Raw genomic sequence first — 18,966 nt, forward strand, 5'->3', positions numbered from 1 at the left:
AAAAAAAAAAAAAAAAAAAAAAAAAAAAAAAAAAGACACAACAACAAAAAATTCCAAAAAGTAGGGTGTGCTGGTACACATCTTTAATCCCAGTACTCAGAGGCAGGCAGAAATTTGAGACTAGCCTGGTCTGCACAGCGAGTTCCAGGCTATCCAGGAAAAAAAATGTCAAAACAGAGGGGTAGAATGAGATGTGGCTCAGTTGGTAGGATGCCAACCTACCACACATGAGACTTAGGGTTCAATGCCCAGCACTGGAACCAGGTATGGTGGCAATGCCTATAATCCCAGCACTACCTAGTGAGTCTGAAGCTAGCCTGGGCTACGTCAGACTTTGTCTCAAATAAAAGAGAAAACACAAACAAACAAAAAACCATGGAGACTCTGAGGTTTGACCCTGCTGACAAGCCAGGAAATTTTCCTGATGTAGCTTCCTGGCCTCTGTCTGGACACAGGACTCCTGGGACAGAGGCCAAGGACTTCAGTACTAGAGTACAGTGGGCATGAGTTCAAGCTCCCTTTGGCTCCCTGCAGTTCATGTGCAAGTCCAGGGTCACTGTTCTCAGACAGCTTCCAATCTTCTGAATGATTCTAGCAAACCTGCCCCATTTGGATTCTAGAAAGAGACACTGTTTTCGTTATCCTCCAAAACCAGTGAGCAACGGGTCTGCCATCTTCCCCGAGGGGATATTCTTCCTGTTCCCAGGCCTTATGTTATGAAGATAACCCAGAAGACCATCTTGGATGCTGTTGTGAACATCCAGAAGTGCCCACCCTTGAAAGAATCTCCCAGGTCAGGCTGGGCGTGGGGACTGGAGAGACGGCTCAGTGGCTGAGAGCCCTTGTCGCTTTGCAGAGGACCAAGGTTCCATTCCCAGCCCACATGTGGCTCCTGACATCTGAAACTCTAGTTCCAAGGTGTCCAAGGACTTCCCTCCTCTCACTTCCTCGGGTATCGAACACAGGTGTGGTGCACATACACACATGGGCAAAACACTCACACAGAAAATAAATACATCTGAAAATGGTTTCTACAAACAGGTATGGTGGTACACTAACCCCAGTACTGGGGAGGTGGACACAGGCCGGCCAGCCAGTCTAGCCTACTTAGTGAGCCAATGAGAGACCGTGTCTCAAAAAATAAAAAAGTACACAGCTCCTGAACAATGACAGTTAAGGTTCTCCTCTGGCCTCCGTACCTATGCACCTGCATATACATCACCAAGGCAGACCCAAACACAGACACACACACACACACACACACACACACACACACACACACACACACACATACATATACACACACACTTCCAGAGCACCTACTGGGGCTGTGGGGAGCTGAGAAATGGAGTCACCTCCCATGGGTCATTCAGAACAAAGCAGGCTCAACACCTTCTGCCTCCACAGTGGCCCATTAGTCTAGCCCAGGATCAAAACCCACCTCCAGGATTGCTTCAGAAGGAAGCCAGGCGCGTGCAAGTCGGAAGGCTTTAGGAGAGAAGAACCCTGATCTTGCCTCACTATGTGCTGTGGCCTCACTGTGTGCTAGCGCCTGGCCCAGGCACACCTGCATCTGAGAATAAAAATTCCTCCCTGGTTGCCCTGTGGGATGTCACCACGGAGTGGGGACTGAGGACTCAGCTTTTGGAGGTGGAAAATGATCTTTCCTCTTCAGAAGGGAAAAAGACGTCATGCTGGCCTGTATTTATTTAAATATAAAATTTATTTGTGGAGCAAAAAGAGTATTGGTGTTCCCAGCAGGAAACGGGCAGGCTTGTTTTTGTCTCCTTTAGCCTCGTCTTCCAGTGACCTGACCAGGGTGTCAGACTTAGAGTCTGCATGGCTCTCAGGTGACCCTGATTCACCTTCTGGTCTCTGGCGCCCCCTTCTCCATACCTGAAGAGTGGGCAGCAAGAGGATAAGGCTGGCACTGGATTCATCTGTCATCCCCATTGGCAAAGTGTATGTATACACATGCATGCACACACACTACATGCACAAACATACTACATACACACACCACACATGTACACTACACACACCACACATGCACAAACCACATGCACACATCACACACACATACACACACATACACACCACACATACCACCTGCACACACAACACATACATCACACAGAGACCACATGTACACACCACACACACACCACACATACACCACACACAAACCACATGCACACACCACACACACCACACACACACACGCACACACCACACATACCACATGCACACACAACACACACAACACATGTACACACCACACATGCACACACCACACATACACACACCACACACATACCACACGCACATCACACATGCACCCACCACACACATACCACACACACACACCACACATGCACACACCATGCATACACCTCTCTCATAGGTAAGAGGTAGCAGGTGAGGCCTGATGTGAGCATCTGTAGTGGCAGATGCAGAGGAAACAGCTTGGAGGTGGTCCATCTCTCAAGCACATCTCTGTCACTTCGATGCCATTGAAAAACGGCCCCTGTCGTATCACTCCTCTACTCCGCTAGCCATGGAGGAGGACATGTTTCCCTTCCTGCCTGAGGTTCATATACTCAGACACTGGGCAGTGCTGAGGCTGGGCTCCTGCCCTGCAGACACCGAGACTTGCCCCACCTAGGAAATGTGCTTAACCTCGTTCTTTTTACTCAAATATCGTAGCACCCCGGTGAAAGATGGCTTTGTCTCCATTTTGCAGCTAGAGAAACTGTGAAACTGCCTGTAGCCAGGTTTCTTACCCGATGGAGGCCAGAGATGAGACTAGAATTCAGGGCTTCAGCTACCACACTCAGTTTGCTCCTATATTATGAAGCTTCTGAAGCAGGATGCCAGGTGGGCAGCCTACACCCCAAAGCTTCATTTGTCAGAGCATGACCTTTGTCTGACAGTCCCTCCCTTCCCACAGCACGGGACAACTCAAGCTCCGTGCCACTGGAGAAGCCCAGGAAGCTCTAAGTTCCCCTCGATTGGAGCTGTGTTTTAGTCTAGAAAAATCCAGAAAGGGCAAGAGACATGCCTGGGATTACCCAGGCTGTGTAGCTAGGACAGGGACAAAGCCTTGAAGCCCGGGCTTTGGTACCTGCACCTCTGTGGCTCAGGCCTCAAAAAGACATGCTGGTGGGTGGGCTGGTACTCTGTGCCAGGGGAAGACTGGAACATGTTTTCTCCCCTGAACAAGACCATTCCCGGGAAGGTTTTAAATAAGCTCCCAGGGCAGACAGGAAAATTATAGGGTAAGACATTTGGGAAGACCTAACTGCCCACACTTCCCTGTAGGTGGGGATGATTGACAGTGGTGGGGTAGGAAACAGCCACAGGTGTACACGAGGCCCTTGGAGAGGGGTGGAGATGTCTCTGATGCTTCTACTTGGATCCCTCCCTGCCCAGCTCCCCCCCCCCCCGCCCCAGATCAAAATCAAGACCTTCTCCAGAAGGTCTATGGAGCAGTCTCCCCCCACCCCCACTGCCCCACCAGGCTCTGGTCATACTTGGTAACTTTGCCAAAGAGAACAGATAGGAGCGAGGGCTCTCTTTGGAAGGGTGGGGTCATAGCGTTCAGTTTATAAAGCATTGCTGCAGGACTGGAGCACTAGGGACCCACGGGCAGGCGGTGTGATGGGAACTGTCCCCTGCGCTGCAGATTGTGTGTCCCTGCACCCTGTAAAGAAGGGCCAACTAGTCAGAAAGGTGGCACAGGCCTATAATCCCAGCACTGGGGGTGGGAAGAAGAGGATCAGGAATTCAAGGCTAGCCTCAGCTACACAATGAGTACACAATGCCTGGGCTACATAAAACTCTATCTCAAAACAACAAAGCCCGAACATCTGAATGCAGTTCCAAACATTTCCCCATTGAAAAACATTGCTGAGTGCCTTAAACCCCCCAAGAGCAGGAACCTGGCTATGGGCTTGTGTCTCTTGTGTCTGCGTAGAAGTGCGCATGTGCCAGGGAAAGGGCCTGGGGCTGTTCATGAAGGATGAAGAGAGGTGACAGAAGTCGGGAGAGAGTGATGGGGCCTTCTGCTCTTCCTCCAGTCCTGCGGTACACGCCAGTGAGCGAGCACACGTTGTCCTACAATGACCAACACTGGGAAAGGTTTGGGAAAGCCTCTTAAAGGAAAAACGGTACAAACAAGCAAACCAACAAACCAAAGATAAGATGAGAGGGGCGGAGGAAAGCAAAGAAGGAAAGAAAAAAAGTGAGCCACAGGCTCTGGACCCCACCCCCAGCTCAGCAATCAGCACACTGAGCCTCCCGCAGAACCACAGCAGCAAGTGTGTGGGCAGCACCTGCCAGCTCCTGCCCCAGCCACACTGAGCTGGCAACCCCTGGCAGTCCAGCAGCTGTCCTCCACTGACCACAAAGGTTCCTTTCTCTGGTGGCTGTTTGTGTTGGGCCCTGTCCACTACCATGGCTCCCTGCAGCCTTTGCTGACAAACACAGCGAAGTCTGGGGCCCTTTCCTGTGGCTGAAGGGCTGGCTTTGTGGGCCCAAAGATCAGCGGCCAGAGCTCTGGCCCTGGAAACCAGATGTTTCCAGCCTCCTGCCCTTCCAGAAGGTAAACAGCACCCCAGAGCCACCTGAGTCAGAGGCCACCTTCCCCCCCCTACCCCATTCCAGAAGGGAACACATACCCCCTGTTTCTCCTCTGTTCTGAGACCAAAGCTATTATCAAAGATGCCAAGGACACCATGTTGCCCAAAAGTGTGGTCAGCCTCTCCTCCTGAAGGCCTTGATCGGTCGCCATACACCTAGGACACTTTCAATCATAATGTTCTCATTTTTGAAGTACTGCATGTATATAAACACACCCTGCCTTGGGATGTGGCCCCATGGGTTCTTCGCCTGGTCTCCTCTAGGCTTCCTAACAGTATGGCAGACTCAAGATTTCAGGTCTATGCATAGTGCAGGACATGTCGGGCTTCCAGGACAAAGTTTCTAGATGGGCAGATTATTTCTGGAGTTACCTGGAAATCTCTGTGCAGTTTCTGTTACTTCCGGTGTTTATGAGCAGGACATAACCCCACGGGGTTAGAGGACAGCATTTAACCTTCTTCAGGGTCATTCAACAGAGTGTAGACTGGGAGATGAGACAACCGTCTTTGGGCAACTAATCTTCCACAGGGAGCCATCAGTATTGAAGGCAGATAAGGATGTATGAAGGCCAATGGATACCTGTGACCTGTGACCTTTGACTTCCGCTAGTGACACCCCTAGACCTTTATCAACACAAGCTTCAGGCACCGTGGGCCTCAGTTAAACCTGCAAGTGCTGAGCTGCGATGCGCAGGGGCTCTAGATGCTGAGCAGGAGATGTGTTGGCAGCAGCCATCTTTGCCTGATAGCAGAGCTGGGTTGGGTTACTGTTGTTATTGGTGAATACTGGGTTTGGGTTTTGTTTGATGGTGGGGTTGAACCTAGGGCTTTACCACACACACAAAGCCACAACTGCAGACCGAGGGCTGTTGTTTGAACACACTATTGAGTTTGACACATATTCTGATCTTTTCTTTTTTTTTCATTTTTGTTTGTTTTGAGACAACAGTCTCTTCAAACTCAGTATATAGCTGAGGAGGGCCTTGAACTCCTGATTCTCCTGCCCCTGTTTTCTGAGTGCTGGGGTTAGAGACACGTGCTTCCATGCCAGGTTTTACTTAGGCTGGGGATGGTATCTAGGGCTTCTGGCCTGTTAGGTGTTTGTTCTACCAACTGAGCTATGGCCTCAGCCCCTAATCTTATCACCAAGCCCCTGAGTTTTAAATGCAATTCTTTTTTTTTTAAATTGTGAGATTATGATTCGATTCCAGTATTTCTCCCCTTCCTTTCCTCCCTCAAGCCTGCCCATGTAGCCCTCCACTCATCTTTAAATTCACGGTCTCTCCTCTCACTAACTGTTGTTACATACATGTATATCATATTGAAGGGACTCTAGCTCTCTCGAGCATGGCAAACATCTTGTCTTGCTAAAAAAACATTAAAATACATTCCTAACCTAGCCCCCAAAGTCTATTCCCTTGTTTGGCTACTTCTTCCGCCTAAGGCTAACTACCAAAGCCCAGCTATCAAAGTATTGAAGTCCAGCAATCACAAGGCCTCTTTGACTGCCCTAATTAACATGCCCAATTAAAATTAAATACCTCATCCTAACACAGGGTTTTCCCTTTTACTTTCATAAACTGCCGTTTGCCTATGGGCCACATCTGTCTCCTCTATTCAGAAAGCACTCCCGGGACAAACATCTCTGCCTTCCTCCCTTGGTCCCTTCCCTACTTCCTCTTCTTCTGTCTTTGTCTCTTATTCCCTGTCTTTTGCCCCTCTGGGGCAAATAAATCTCCTTTGTGCCGAGAACTTGGTCTGGGGGTTCCTGAGATACCAATCTTTCACACACACACACACACACACACACACACACGTACGCACACGCGCGCCTAAATACACCCTGTCCAGTCCATATAATGTTACTTGTATGAATATTTTCAGTACTGACCTTTGGGCACCAGATTACCAGCTGGTGTGCTCTTCCTTGGGGAGATCTCCTCTCTTGCTCCCAGCTTCCCTCGGTTGCTTAGAGCTCTGTGTGTAGGGTGGAGGTCATGTGGGCTCCCCCACCCAGTCTGGCATGCCCACTTCTGTCATCCTTGTGCCGCTCATGTTTGGGTGGTCATATTGGTAAGCCTTTATGGACGTGGCTTCTTCTTCTTCTTCTTCTTTTTTTTTTTTTTTGGATTTTTTGAGACAGGGTTTCTCCGTAGTTTTTGGTTCCTGTCCTGGAACTAGCTCTTGTAGACCAGGCTGGCCTCGAACTCACAGAGATCCGATGGACATGGCTTCTGATGTTACTAGGAGACACAGTCTCATAGCAAACTCCCAATCCTCTGGTCCTTACAATCTTTCTGCCCCCTCTTTTGCAGCATTCCCTGAGCCTGAGGTGTGGGAGTGTTTTATAGATGTATCCATTGGGACTGGGCTCCACACCTCTGCATTTTGGTTGTAGTGACTTTCTGTAGTGGTCTCTGTTGCAAAGATCAATACAATTCTTGATAGCATAGTCCCAACATTTATTTATCTCAGAAAGGGTTTCCTTACGCAGCCCAAGGTAGCTTCAAATTTGTGATCCTCCTCTCTCAGTCTTAAAGTTCAAGGTCATCATGGCTATGTGAGCACTTGTCTCAAAACAGTTCTTAAAAAGGAAGAAAGGAAAGAAGAGAGGGAGGGAGGGCGGAAACAGCTTTGTCTTTAGTCTGATTCCTGCCTACACCTTCTCACCTCCTGCTGGGAACTTGAAAAACCTTATTAGTTTTCAGTCCTTGGTGGCCACTCTCCTGGTTGCCAGAGGCTTGTCTAACACAATGTTTGAGCGCCCTCTGGTGGCTTTGAGTAGGAATACTTAGGCCAGGGCCCAGGTCTCGATTTCTGGTCTACCTATCTGGCTGGACTCCTCTGCAGCCGCTTCGCTTGCGTTCAAGTTACTCTGCACGGCGTTTTCCTATAACTCCTCAAGTCTTCCCAGAACCCAAGGTGCGGACTTATCTATGAATGGGGCTCTTACAGATGTAATTAATTGGCTAAGAATCCCACGAAGTCATTTGGATCTTGGGCGAGTTTAACTCCACGGTCTGATGCCCTCGTAGAGGAGGGGCATGGAGACACACAGGGAAGAACGCCGTATGAAAACAGCAAAAGGCTAGAGCGGTGCGTCCACAAGCCAAGGATGAGGCCAGCAGCAGAGGCCAGGAGGAAGGCACTGCTGAACTCTGCCTCAGAGCCTCCCAAAGGGGCTTGACCCTACCTTCATCTCGGTCCTCTGACCTCCGGAACCCAGCAGAACATACTTCATTGATTTGACTCCGCCCTCTTTGTGGTCATTGGTTCCTGAAGCCTTAGGATCTAGCATATAATCCCAAGAGGTCCTGTCCTTCCTACAACATCCCCAAAACGGAATCTGAGGCCTCCAGGGTGGGGTGCTCACAACCTCCCACCCGGATGACAGTGTCCTTGGTGGAGAGTTCTTTCTTCTGACCGATTGGGGGTACCACCGGTGTTAGAGCCTGTCATCCCTGCTGGGTGAGGATCCAGAGCAATTCATAGGGGAGGTGGCACCCAAACTGGACCTTAAAGGATGGAGGGAGTGAAAAACAGCAGGAACGGGTCGGTGCTCGGCATGGATCTGATAACAGGGGCAGTAGAAGACCCTGAAGCGGGACGGTGTGGGTCACGGACCCTTCTATTTTTGTATAACTAAGCACTGGGCAACAAACAGGCATGTGGCTGGATGGGGTCAAGAGGTTAGCTTGAAGATGTGAAAAGTCCCTGAGAGATGGAGAGATGGCTCAGAGGTCAAGAGCACTGACTGCTTGTTCTTCCAGAAGCCCTGAGTTCAATTCCCAGCAACCATATGGTGGTTCACAACCATCTGTAATGGGATCTGATGCCTTCTTCTGGCACGTACATGAAGACAGAGCACTCAGACCTAAATAAAATACGTGAATGAATAAAATTAATTAAAAAACAAAATAAAAAGATGTGAAAGACCCAATCTTTAAAATTCCCGAGCTTCAGCCATGTGTCACTGCTCCCAGCCCAGGGGAGCGCTTCAAACTAAGCTACTCCACTCTTCTCTTGTAGTAAGGGGTTTTAGTTCTGAATTTGTCCAGGAGGAATCCTTGGGTCCCTTCCTCAGGTCACATACCTGTGACTGGGCTGCACAAGGGAGGCTGTGGCAGGAGGGTGGTGGGTTCGAGCACTTCTTGGGCTGCCTAGTGAGATGCTGTCTCAAATGACAGTTTAGGTATGGTCAGCATGGACCATCATTGGAGCACTGATGTCACAGCTGCCATCCCCAAGGCCTCAGTTCCCTAGACCCTTTGGACCTCAAAGCTGTGCCATAGCCTCCCTTCTTGGAGGGCCAGTGTCACCATCCAGGTCAATCTGACCCGAGTTTCTGTCACTTACAACCAGTAGGTCCTGGCTGGCGATGCTTCCAATCCCCGCCCCCCGCTGACCAAGAAGCCCCTGGAGCAAAGGAGGATGGAGCCTTCCAGCTCACGGCGGAGCCCTGGCACTTTCTGAGGAGCGTGAGAGCCCCTGGTGCTGGATGGGCAATGCTAGAGAAGTCAGTACAGTCAAGAGAGGGAACGACCCAGACCTCCGTGGTGTCTCTGCCCCACACGTTCTACCTCAGGGAACCGTGTCTTTGTCTTAAGGCTCCTGTAGAAGTACAAGCTCAGAGAGAAACTCAAGAAGCCGAAAGAAGCCAATTTGCCAAAATATCAACATGACTCACTTAGATAAATGCATATAACAAATCCCTGAGATTGTTTTCACCAAAGATGTTTTCAGAAACTCATAACGCGTGGAAATTTTTATTTTCAAAACAGAAGCAGGAGGAGGCGAGGGCGCAGGCGTGGCACCCTCTGTTAGTGCTAGAACAGGGGAGGGAAATAGGACGGCCACAAGACTGAGCCCAGCCTGGGCTACATGGGGAGGTCCTCTTTAAAAACACAAGTGGGGGATGGCTTTGGAAAGAATTTGCAGGAAGGCTCTATAGGAAAGAATAAATCGTGGCTCAGTTAGTAGTGCTTGCCCGGCATGCAGGAAGCCATGAGTTTGATCTCCAGCACAACATAAAACTACATAAGTTGGTGCATAATCACCCCGCGGGAAAAGCAGAAGAATCAGGGGCTCAATGTCGTCCTTGACTATGCTGTCAACTTAGGGCCAGCCTGGGCTACATGAATAGGGTCCTGTCAACAGAAAAGGAAGAAAGGAAAGAGAGAGGAGCAAGGTCACTGGAATCCACTGAAGAGAGGTGATGTCCAGCTTGTCCACAGGGCGAGGCATAGGCACAGAGTCTTTAGACGCAGGCAAATATTCAAAACACAGCAACACAGCAAGCAAAGAAGATGGCTGAAAGACGACGTCAGGGCTGATGTGGGGCAAGATTATATACTCGGTCATTTCATCTGTTTACCATGTAGTTTTAACATAGGCATCCTGGTGTCCTACAGGCCCAGGCCTCGGGGCACAGCTGTGACCTGTGCCCGTGGATCTGGGGTGGGGTGAGGGAATCCCAGAGAACCAAGGAGATGCAGTTCAGTGGTCCTAGTGCAAGACAGAGAGAGCTTCATACAAGGCCAGAGAGAAATTCAAGTGGCTTGAATATAAGTTTCCACATGGGCGAGATAAACATGCACAATGTGAAGAGACAACTCCCGCCCGGGGAAGATATCCTCAAACGCTCACGTGACAAGGGACTGACATCCAGAGTGTGTATGGGACTCCATCAGCCAGCCCCACAGCAGAAAGACAGTCTGGCTTTAGACGAGGTTCTCAGCTCTAAAGACATTCGTCAGAAGATAGGCAAATGCTCAACCAGGGCCGGCGAGATGGCTCAGCAGGTAAAAGTGATTGCCACTCAAGTCTGATGATCTAGTTGGATCCCCAGAGCTCACAGTGGCACAGTGGAAGGCTGGTTGTCCCAGAAGTGTCCTCTGATCTGTGTGTGTGTGTGTGTAATCCATCGACCAGAATAATAATAACCTTCAATAAATGAAGGGCCAACACAATTTTGAAAGAGCACTTATGGCCCCTACCCGCTGGGGAAAGCCAGATCAAAGCCACAGTGAGGTGCCACCTCATGCCAATCAGAAGGACAAAATCTAGCAGGGCATGGTGGCACACACCTGTAATTCCAGCATGTGGGAGGCAGAAGTAGGATCGGGAGTTCGAGAATAGCCTCAGCTATAAAGTGAGCTAGCGGGCTGGAGAGATGGCTCAGTGGTTAAGAGCACTGACTGCTCTTCCAAAGGTCCTGAGTTCAATTCCCAGCAACCACATGATGGCTCACAACCATCTGTAATGGGGTCTGGTGCCCTCTTCTGGCCTGCAGGCATACACACAGATAGACTATTGTATACATAATAAATAAATAAATATTTAAAAAAAAAATAAAGTGAGCTAGCCTGAGTTATCTGAGACCCTGACTCCAAAGCAAAGAAACGAAGAACAAAAGCTGGTGACTGTGTGAAGAAAAGGTGACCCTTTTCCATAGCTGGCGATGCTGCATAGTAGCTCAGTCACTCTGGAGGACAGGTGGGTGGTTTATTTAAAAAAAAAAAATAGACATAAAACCACATGGTGCAGTAAACTCAAGGCTGATTATATGCCCAGAAAAAGGGAAGGAAGCTGGCATTCTAGAGAGACATCTGTCCATCCCCTCTCGCTGCAGCACTGTTCACAGCAGCCAAATAAGGAATCAACCAACATTTTAAATGTGCTACACAGGGGACGGGCGAAATGACTCGGTGGTAAAGAAGCTTGCTGCCACGCCCCGCGAGCTGCGTTCTATCACCAGGACACACACAATGGGAGGACAGAGCGGATTCCCACAGGTCGTTCTCTGACTTTCACACGCAGGCCGTACCATGCACATACAAACAAATTAAAGAAATAAATGTGCTTTTTAAATGTGATACATATGCAGCCGGGTGATGGTGCACACTTTTAATGTCAGCACCCAGGAGGCAGAGGCAGGCAGATCTCTGAGTTCAAGGCCAGCTTGGTCTACAGAGTGAGTTCCAGGACAGCCTGGACTACACGGAGAAACCCTGTCTCAAAAAAAGCAAAGCCAAATGCTACATATGCGCATGGCCATTAAAAGAATGAAATCCTGTCGTTTGTGGCAATATGGATGGAACCAGAGGCCGTTATATTAAGTGAAACAGTTCAGACATAGACAACTGCTGTATGATCTCATACACAAGCTAAAGAAGCCCATCTCACCAAGTGAGCACAAACTGTAGTCGAACGAGAAGCGTGAGGGAAGGACACGGGGAGCGGGTGGCTAATTGGTACAGGTGGCTAAGGGCGAGGATGCAGGGCTAACACCTGGAGTTCCGCAGTGAGGTAGGGAGACCATGGTTGACAATGAACGGTGTATTTCAAATAGCTGGTACAGAGCGAAAGAATGCAATGTTGGAATCCAGCTCAGGCCACAAGGTTTGCATCCGCCTCCTCTCACAACTGACGGGCACTTTGCTGAGATGTTGTCCATAAGCCTTTAGCTGACAGGATCTGTCACCCAGGAAAGTCAGTTTGCAACAGAGGGCGTATTGGTAGCCGTATGTTCTGCTCTCCCAGCTTCCCTGCCTCCTTCCTCCAGTGAGCCTGGCTGTGGGCTTGTACTGTGAACCATCCCCCATCATCACAGAAGAGACACCACATCTACAGCGTGGGCCCCGATTTCCTCTCTTCGGGGTGCCTGCCGTGTTGTCCATCTCTGGTTTTAGAGCCTAGATTCTCCTCAGAGCTACCGTGCCAATAAATGCCTGACTTCCCCGTAATCCCACCCAGTGTCCTTGAACTAGCTCCCGTCTTCTGAAGCCCTTCAGAGAGGATTTTGAGTGTTGCTAACATAAAAAGGGATCAATATTTGTGGTGACAGACATGGCGGTGCCCTGATTTGCCTGCTGCACGTTGTATGTATGTACTAACAGAGCCCACTGTGACCCGTGAATACCAACAATTTCACATGTCCGTTAAACATTGTGCTGGTTTGAAAGAAAAGGGCCCCCTAAAGGCAGCAGCACTGTAAGGAGGTGTGGTCTTCTTGGAGGAAATGTGTCACAGTTGGGGCGGGCTTTGAGGCCTCCTTTCTCAAGCTTCACTCGGTGTGACAGTCAGTCAACTTCCTGCTGCTTTCTGGTCAAGACAGAATTCAGGATAGAACACTCTCAGCTCCAGCACCATCTCTGCCTGCATGCCACCATGATCTCCATCATGACGATAATGAACTAAACCTCTGAACTGGAAGCAAGCCACCCCAACTGAATGTTCTCTTTATAAGAGTTGCCATGGTCAGGGTGTCTCTTCACAGCAACAAAAACCCTAAGGCAGACATATATGTGTATGGTAGGGCTTTTGTTTGGTTCCAGTCAAGAACTCTCCATCTCTCGACACCCTGGAACATGTGTGGGGGTCAGACATAGGCACAACGTTGGGGAGGCAGGTGGTGGAAGGTGACCTGTGTAGTTCTGTTTTTGTGCACATTTGGGTCTTTCTCTTTTAGGTTTGTTCTCAGCTGCCCCTGCTCCTTTCCCACACCCCCTTCCTTCCCCTGAAACCTGAGCGAAGTCAATATATCAATATATATTTTGTCCGGTCCCCAGAAGTCTAAATACCAGAGAGAAGCAAGTTGTTAGCAGGAGAGGAGAGGCTGGCTGAATTCAGGGACATGTCCAGGGAAGCCAGGGACCAGTAGGCACCCTGTAAGTCTGGATGGCTTTGGCTATTGCTGCCAATTGGCCTGGGTCTGTCCCCAGCAACACTCAGTTTGCTGCTAGCCCAAGCGACACTGGGAATCCAGGCTGCTGAGATATGGTGACAAAGAATGAATCCTTCTGGAACAAATGCTGATCCGTGAAGGGCAAAAGTCAAACATTATCTGAAAGTTGGGGTGCTCGTTTAGAGGACTCCCCAGGTGAACTGGGGCATCCACTGTGCAGCCTCCTTGGAGCTGACCTGTAGATGCCATTCAGCAAGCCAGCTCTAAGGCTTGGGTTCGTGAGAGGCTCAAGCCCCCATCCCTCACGGCTCCTTCAGTTTTGAACCTGCAGGCTCCCATAAGCTCAGGCTGGGAAGCCCTTCTAGGGTCTGCATTCTCATCTCTGCCCACTTCCTCTTTCCTGCTGGGAGCACAGTCCCCCCAACATATCCATCCTCAGGCTTCCTTACAGAAAGGTGCCTATGACTCTGAGGTTGGCCTTCAGGATGGCGACAAGACAGAGGAACTAAGTACCCGCAGGGGCTCCCTTTGCCTTCACACACACACACACACACACACACACACACACACACGTGTTGTGGCCCCAAAATAACCCAAGATGGGTCCCATCACAATACTGTTTGTATTAGCAGAGCAGAAACAACACCAGTGTCCAAAAATAGGGACAGTATTAAATCATCAGAGTAGATCCATATGGGCAATATTATGGACCTATTAAGTCATTTTCATATATATATATATTTGGATTTTTTGTCGCCATTTTTATTTATTTTTTATATTTGGATTTTTGAGACAGGGTTTCTCTGTAGCTCTTTTGGTTCCTGTCCTGGAACTAGCTCTTGTAGACCAGGCTGGCCTCGAACTTACAGAGATCCGCCTGCCTCTGCCTCCCGAGTGCTGAGATTAAAGGTGTGCACCACCACTGCCCGGCTCCTTTTTATATTTTTATTTCGTTTGTGTGTATGGGAATGAGGGTGTCATGTGTGCCACAGCGTGTGTGTGTGTGTGTGTGTGTGTGTGTGTGTGTGTGTGTGTATAGGTCAGAAGACAGCTTGCAAGAGTCAAGTGTCTCCTTCCACCAAAATGGGTCTCGGGATCAAACTTGGATCGTCTGATTTTACCCGTGAGTCATCTCCCACACCCTTAATAGAGATTTTTTTTTTTTAAAACACGGATTAGGGCCAGCAGACCCGATTCAGTGGGTGCAAAAAGCTCTTACCACCAAACCTGAAAACCAGAATCATCCTCAGGACCCGCACATGCTGATAGGACAGATCCAGCTCCCTCAAGCTGTCCTCTGAAACCTCACATGTGCATGGGTCACGTGCGCTGTGTCCGTGTGCGCATGCGTACACACATGCCTCAAATCAATGTAACTTTTTTTGATTAAAGGAAAAACCACAGGAGAGGTCCATAATGTGTTCACACACATACATACAATTTTATCTCTGCTGTTAGCTGAGCCACAGGGGCGTGCTTACTAGGAGAGGAGCTAATTTGCATGGGCGGCATTCTTTGCAATAACCCAGAGCCTGGTCCTCTGCAGATGAACTGGGCCCTGGCCTCTCCAAGGTCTCACTTGTAACAGTAAGAACAAAGAGCCGGCTGGGGTAGTCAGGGCCACAGGGTCTCATTTGCAAAGGTCAGCTTTATGAAAACACTAAGAGGCAGAATAACCAGATAACTCTCGGCGGGTGGTGTTTATAAAGTTTTTATTTTCCGTTTTCTTAAAAATAACATTTGTTTTCCTTTATGCATGTGTAGAGTGAACTTGTTTCCCTAGGCTGAGTAATAGGCAGATAAAGACCACGGGAAGGTGCAGGGCCCCAGGTGGAGGCAGGTGGGCATGGGCGGGGCATGAGGGGATGTGGCGCAGAGGAAGGGGAGAGAGCGGGATCACCCACAGGACGCTTGAGTGCCCATCAACGCACACAAGGGTCTAACACTTGTTCAATTTTTTTTAAAAGACATCTAAAATTACTGAGAGATACAATGTCAGCACTTAAATCTACAGACGGAACCCAAGCACTGGACCACAATTTTTAACTCTAAGCTCGGTTATTGCACATTAGACGGTTTAAGTAGGACGCGGGCTGTGAAGCGGGATGCTCTGCCTGGGACTTGTGAGGGATTTCTTGAATCTCCTTTTGCGATCCCTGGTCCTCCTCTGGGACAACGGCAGGCCAGGAGGCCCAATATGACCCAGGTGTCAAAGATGGGCCCCTGGTTTTCTCCAAGGGCTGTGGGCTCAGGCTTTTGGTGCAATGATACCAAAAGACACCGCCCACCTACTCAGTGGTGAAGCCGGAAGCAGAGTTCAAGACAGGCCAAATAGGTGCCAACCCAAAGCAGGGGGGCTGGAGGAAGGTGGAACACTGGGGGGATGTCAAGATGTCCCACGTCTCTCTCGCCAGCATTCTCCCTTGCAGAGCTCCCCAGGCTAAGCTCCATCCCCATCACTCCTGGGACCTCTGAGTGGTCTCTCAAGGCACGTTTATTCCCTCCGACCCCAACCTGCCCCACCCTGAACATCCTTCCCAGCATCCAGGGGCCCAAGGAGGCCCCCAGTTGGGCAGTTTCAGGGCCCCTGCAAGATGTGGCTCTGCGATAATTTGGTTGAACTCTTGTCAACATAGCCCTAACTCCCCTGCCTGCACCAAGGGAGTGAGAGCAGGGACCGAACCAGGAGGGGCTGGGCATGCAGCTTAGTCAATGACAAGGTCACAGGACTGACAGCCACCTAACTTGTGACATTGTTCCTTAGGAAACCTGAAGCTTGCTTAACCAGAAGCCACCTGGGGATCATCAGCCCCATTGGGAACAGCTGCTCTGCCTACCTCTGTGGGGCTTCGTCTCAATGGGGTGAAAAGCAGTATGGGGGCATTGGAGAAGGACAAGCTTCAGGACCCCTGCAAGCCTGCAGCAGGCGAGTTCAACCCCTTCTGCTTTCTTCTGAACATATTTACAAAGTCAGATACACAGCCAGAAGACCCAGGGACACACAGAGCACAGCAAGCCCACCCCCCCCAGAAGGAGGGGGCAGAATGGAAGTAGAGGGTGCTTCTTCCTCTGTAACCCCATCCCCATCCCAGAGAGCCTAAAATCCTTCACAGCAACCCAGGAACATTCTGGAAATCCAGCTGGGGCAGAGGAAGAATCAGACTCCAGCCTAGCGAGAGCGGGAAGTTTCAAGTAACTCCAGCCAGAGGAGGAGGAGAGGCGGGGTGTAGGAGGAGGATGGGGAGGAGGAGGAGAAGGAGGATGGGGAGAAGGAGAAGGAGGAAGAAGAGAAGAAGGAAGAGCAGAGACTGCTTCTGGAATGCAGAGGGCTGATGTGACTGAGCCAGGGACCAGAGGAAGGTGGCAGAGGCCTGAGGAAGGAAAGGGGGAGGAAGCGGGGGGTGGGGTCAGGCGACACTGGTAGTGTCAGAACTGTGCTGTGGAAAGAGAAGCACTTTGCGGAACTTAGTGGCATGTCCGTATTTCTCCCAGGAGATGACAAAGAAGGTGGCCATTCCAAGGGTGGCAGAAAGGGGTGGGAAGGATGAGGAGGAGGCTCTTCCCTAGAGTCCAACCAACACTCAGTGAATGCATCCAGCCAGTGCCCCAGGATGCTAGGGAGAACCAGACTGGGGCCTTGTCCTAGAAGCCTCGGCACAAGAGCTCCAGGAGCTGCCCAGCCTCCCAGCACCCCAGCATACAGGTGGTCTCCTCCTTAGCCATCAGAGTGGCCCCCAGATGTTCTCTCTCTCTCTCTCTCTCTCTCTCTCTCTCTCTCTCTCTCTCACACACACACACACACACACACACACACACACGCATATACACATGTGCATGTACCAAAAGGTATCAGAGGCCCAAGTACAGGTAAGAAATTCTTCATCAATATATATTAAGAAATTTCCATTGAAAAGGGAGAAATGGGAAACAAAAAACATGCAGAACCCCGTAGGGCATCTGGGTAAGAGGACCTCCCACTGGGCTTAGAGGTTTGGGGACATGGTGAGGTATGGCCTCAGAGCCTAGCTGCCCAATGTTGTCCCCTCTATTCATATATGCTGAAGGGCTTTAAATAGAGCAGGGGGTGTAGTTCTGCTAGGGTGTCTTGGCTGTCTTGGGGACACTTGAGACAGAGGAGACCCCATGGTTGAGAGGACAGTGGCTTTGATGCTTCTCCTCCAGGACTATCGCAGGGTACAGGAAGTGGCGGCTTCCCGCTACTCCCTCACATAGGGTTTCAGGGACATGTCTTTCTATTGGTCTGGGCAAGAAGGGACCATTTCCTTTGAGGGTCATGAGGTGGTGGGCATACATATACTGCTTTCTGGTCCTCTACTCCTTAGACAAGGGGAACCCTACCCGGGACAGAGACAGCAGCAGAAAGACCTCAGAGCAGGCACCGTCAAAGCTCGGCTGCATGATGACAGCCCCCGTTTGTCAAGAAAGCATCCTAGATCCCCATGGGGCAACAGGTGCTGACTGGGTTAATCTGAAGTCAGGCATAGAGGGTCCTCCCCTCCCTTCCTCACTGTCTCTGCCTGTTCTCCTGGACTGTCTGTGGTTTCTCGGGAATAGGCTAAGAGATGATATACTAGGTGTATCCAGGCTTTGGACATTGGCCATTGTCATCTACAAAGTTGACACTTAAGAACTCCTCAGTCGAGTTACCAAAAAAACCGAACCAAACCAACCAAACAAAAACAACAAAGAAATTATGTCTTAGGTAGGTTTACAGGTTTGTGTTGGACCACACTGATAACTAACTATCTTTAACCATACGCAGCCTAAGGACCATGGTTGGACATACCTGCAGCTAGTCCTTCAGATATCAGATGGGTCTGCCTTGCTGTGTGTGGCGTCCAGAAGATGGCTGTGCTTTCGCACAAAATCAGCCTGATTTGGGGAGGGTGCCCAGTCTACAGCTTCCCTCCCTTCCTCTCTTTGACTCTAGAAGATGGGGGAATAAAGGCAGAAAGGGGCAGGGGAGGTAACACTTGACTGAGCAGGGAGGAATACTGGGTGCTGGGCTGAGGGACAGAATCAGGGGTGTCTCATTTCATTGCTTTTGGCCTGTTACTGTGTACATGTGTGTGGACCTGTGCGTTTAAAAATCTATTGAAAAAAAAAAAGAAAAGAAAAAAACTACAGGAAGGAAGGAGCCTTTGGGTGACTCACTGCCAGGAGCAGCATGGATCAAGGACACACGTCAGCACATGACACACTCACATGACATACATGCACACTCGTGTGCGCGCGTGCGCGCACACACACACACACACACACACACACACACACACACACACCAGTCACACATGCCTCACTCTTCCCTCCAGTCCTCCCCGCTGGAGCCAGGGTCCTTCACACTGACTTCCGGATCCATTTGCTAAGTTGCCTGCTCTCGTCCAGGTTTCTTCTGGCCTGTCTCTCCGGCCGTCGGCACCCTGGCCTGCCGAGGCCCTTGAGGGCCATCTACCAGATGTAGCCTCCATCGTCTGCCTCACCGGCCTCACCCTCCTCCTCCTCGGCCTCCTCTCCTGCCTCTTCTGTCTCCTTTTCCTCCTCATCCTCCCAGCCGACACCGCTTCCAAAGTCCCCTGAGAAACCCACGATGTCATCTGTTGGGGGAACAAGTGGAAGGTT

General features: G+C 50.1%; 1 protein-coding gene across 1 annotated transcript in view; it reads right to left on the reverse strand.

The window, feature by feature from the left end:
• Nucleotides 1-15,021: 15,021 nt before the first annotated feature.
• Nucleotides 15,022-18,966, reverse strand: part of Spock2 (SPARC (osteonectin), cwcv and kazal like domains proteoglycan 2) — a 29,789-nt gene continuing 25,844 nt past the window's right edge. Inside the window, exon 13 of the mRNA XM_050140136.1 lies at nucleotides 15,022-18,941. Within this exon, the coding sequence (XP_049996093.1) occupies nucleotides 18,796-18,941 (146 nt within the window). The 3' untranslated portion in view covers nucleotides 15,022-18,795. The remainder of the gene's footprint in view (nucleotides 18,942-18,966) is intronic.

The sequence above is a fragment of the Alexandromys fortis genome, unplaced genomic scaffold (genome assembly GCF_014885135.2).
Source record: "Alexandromys fortis isolate MF-2015 unplaced genomic scaffold, M_Fortis_MF-2015_v1.1 scaffold_9, whole genome shotgun sequence".
Classification (NCBI taxonomy): Eukaryota; Metazoa; Chordata; class Mammalia; order Rodentia; family Cricetidae; genus Alexandromys; species Alexandromys fortis.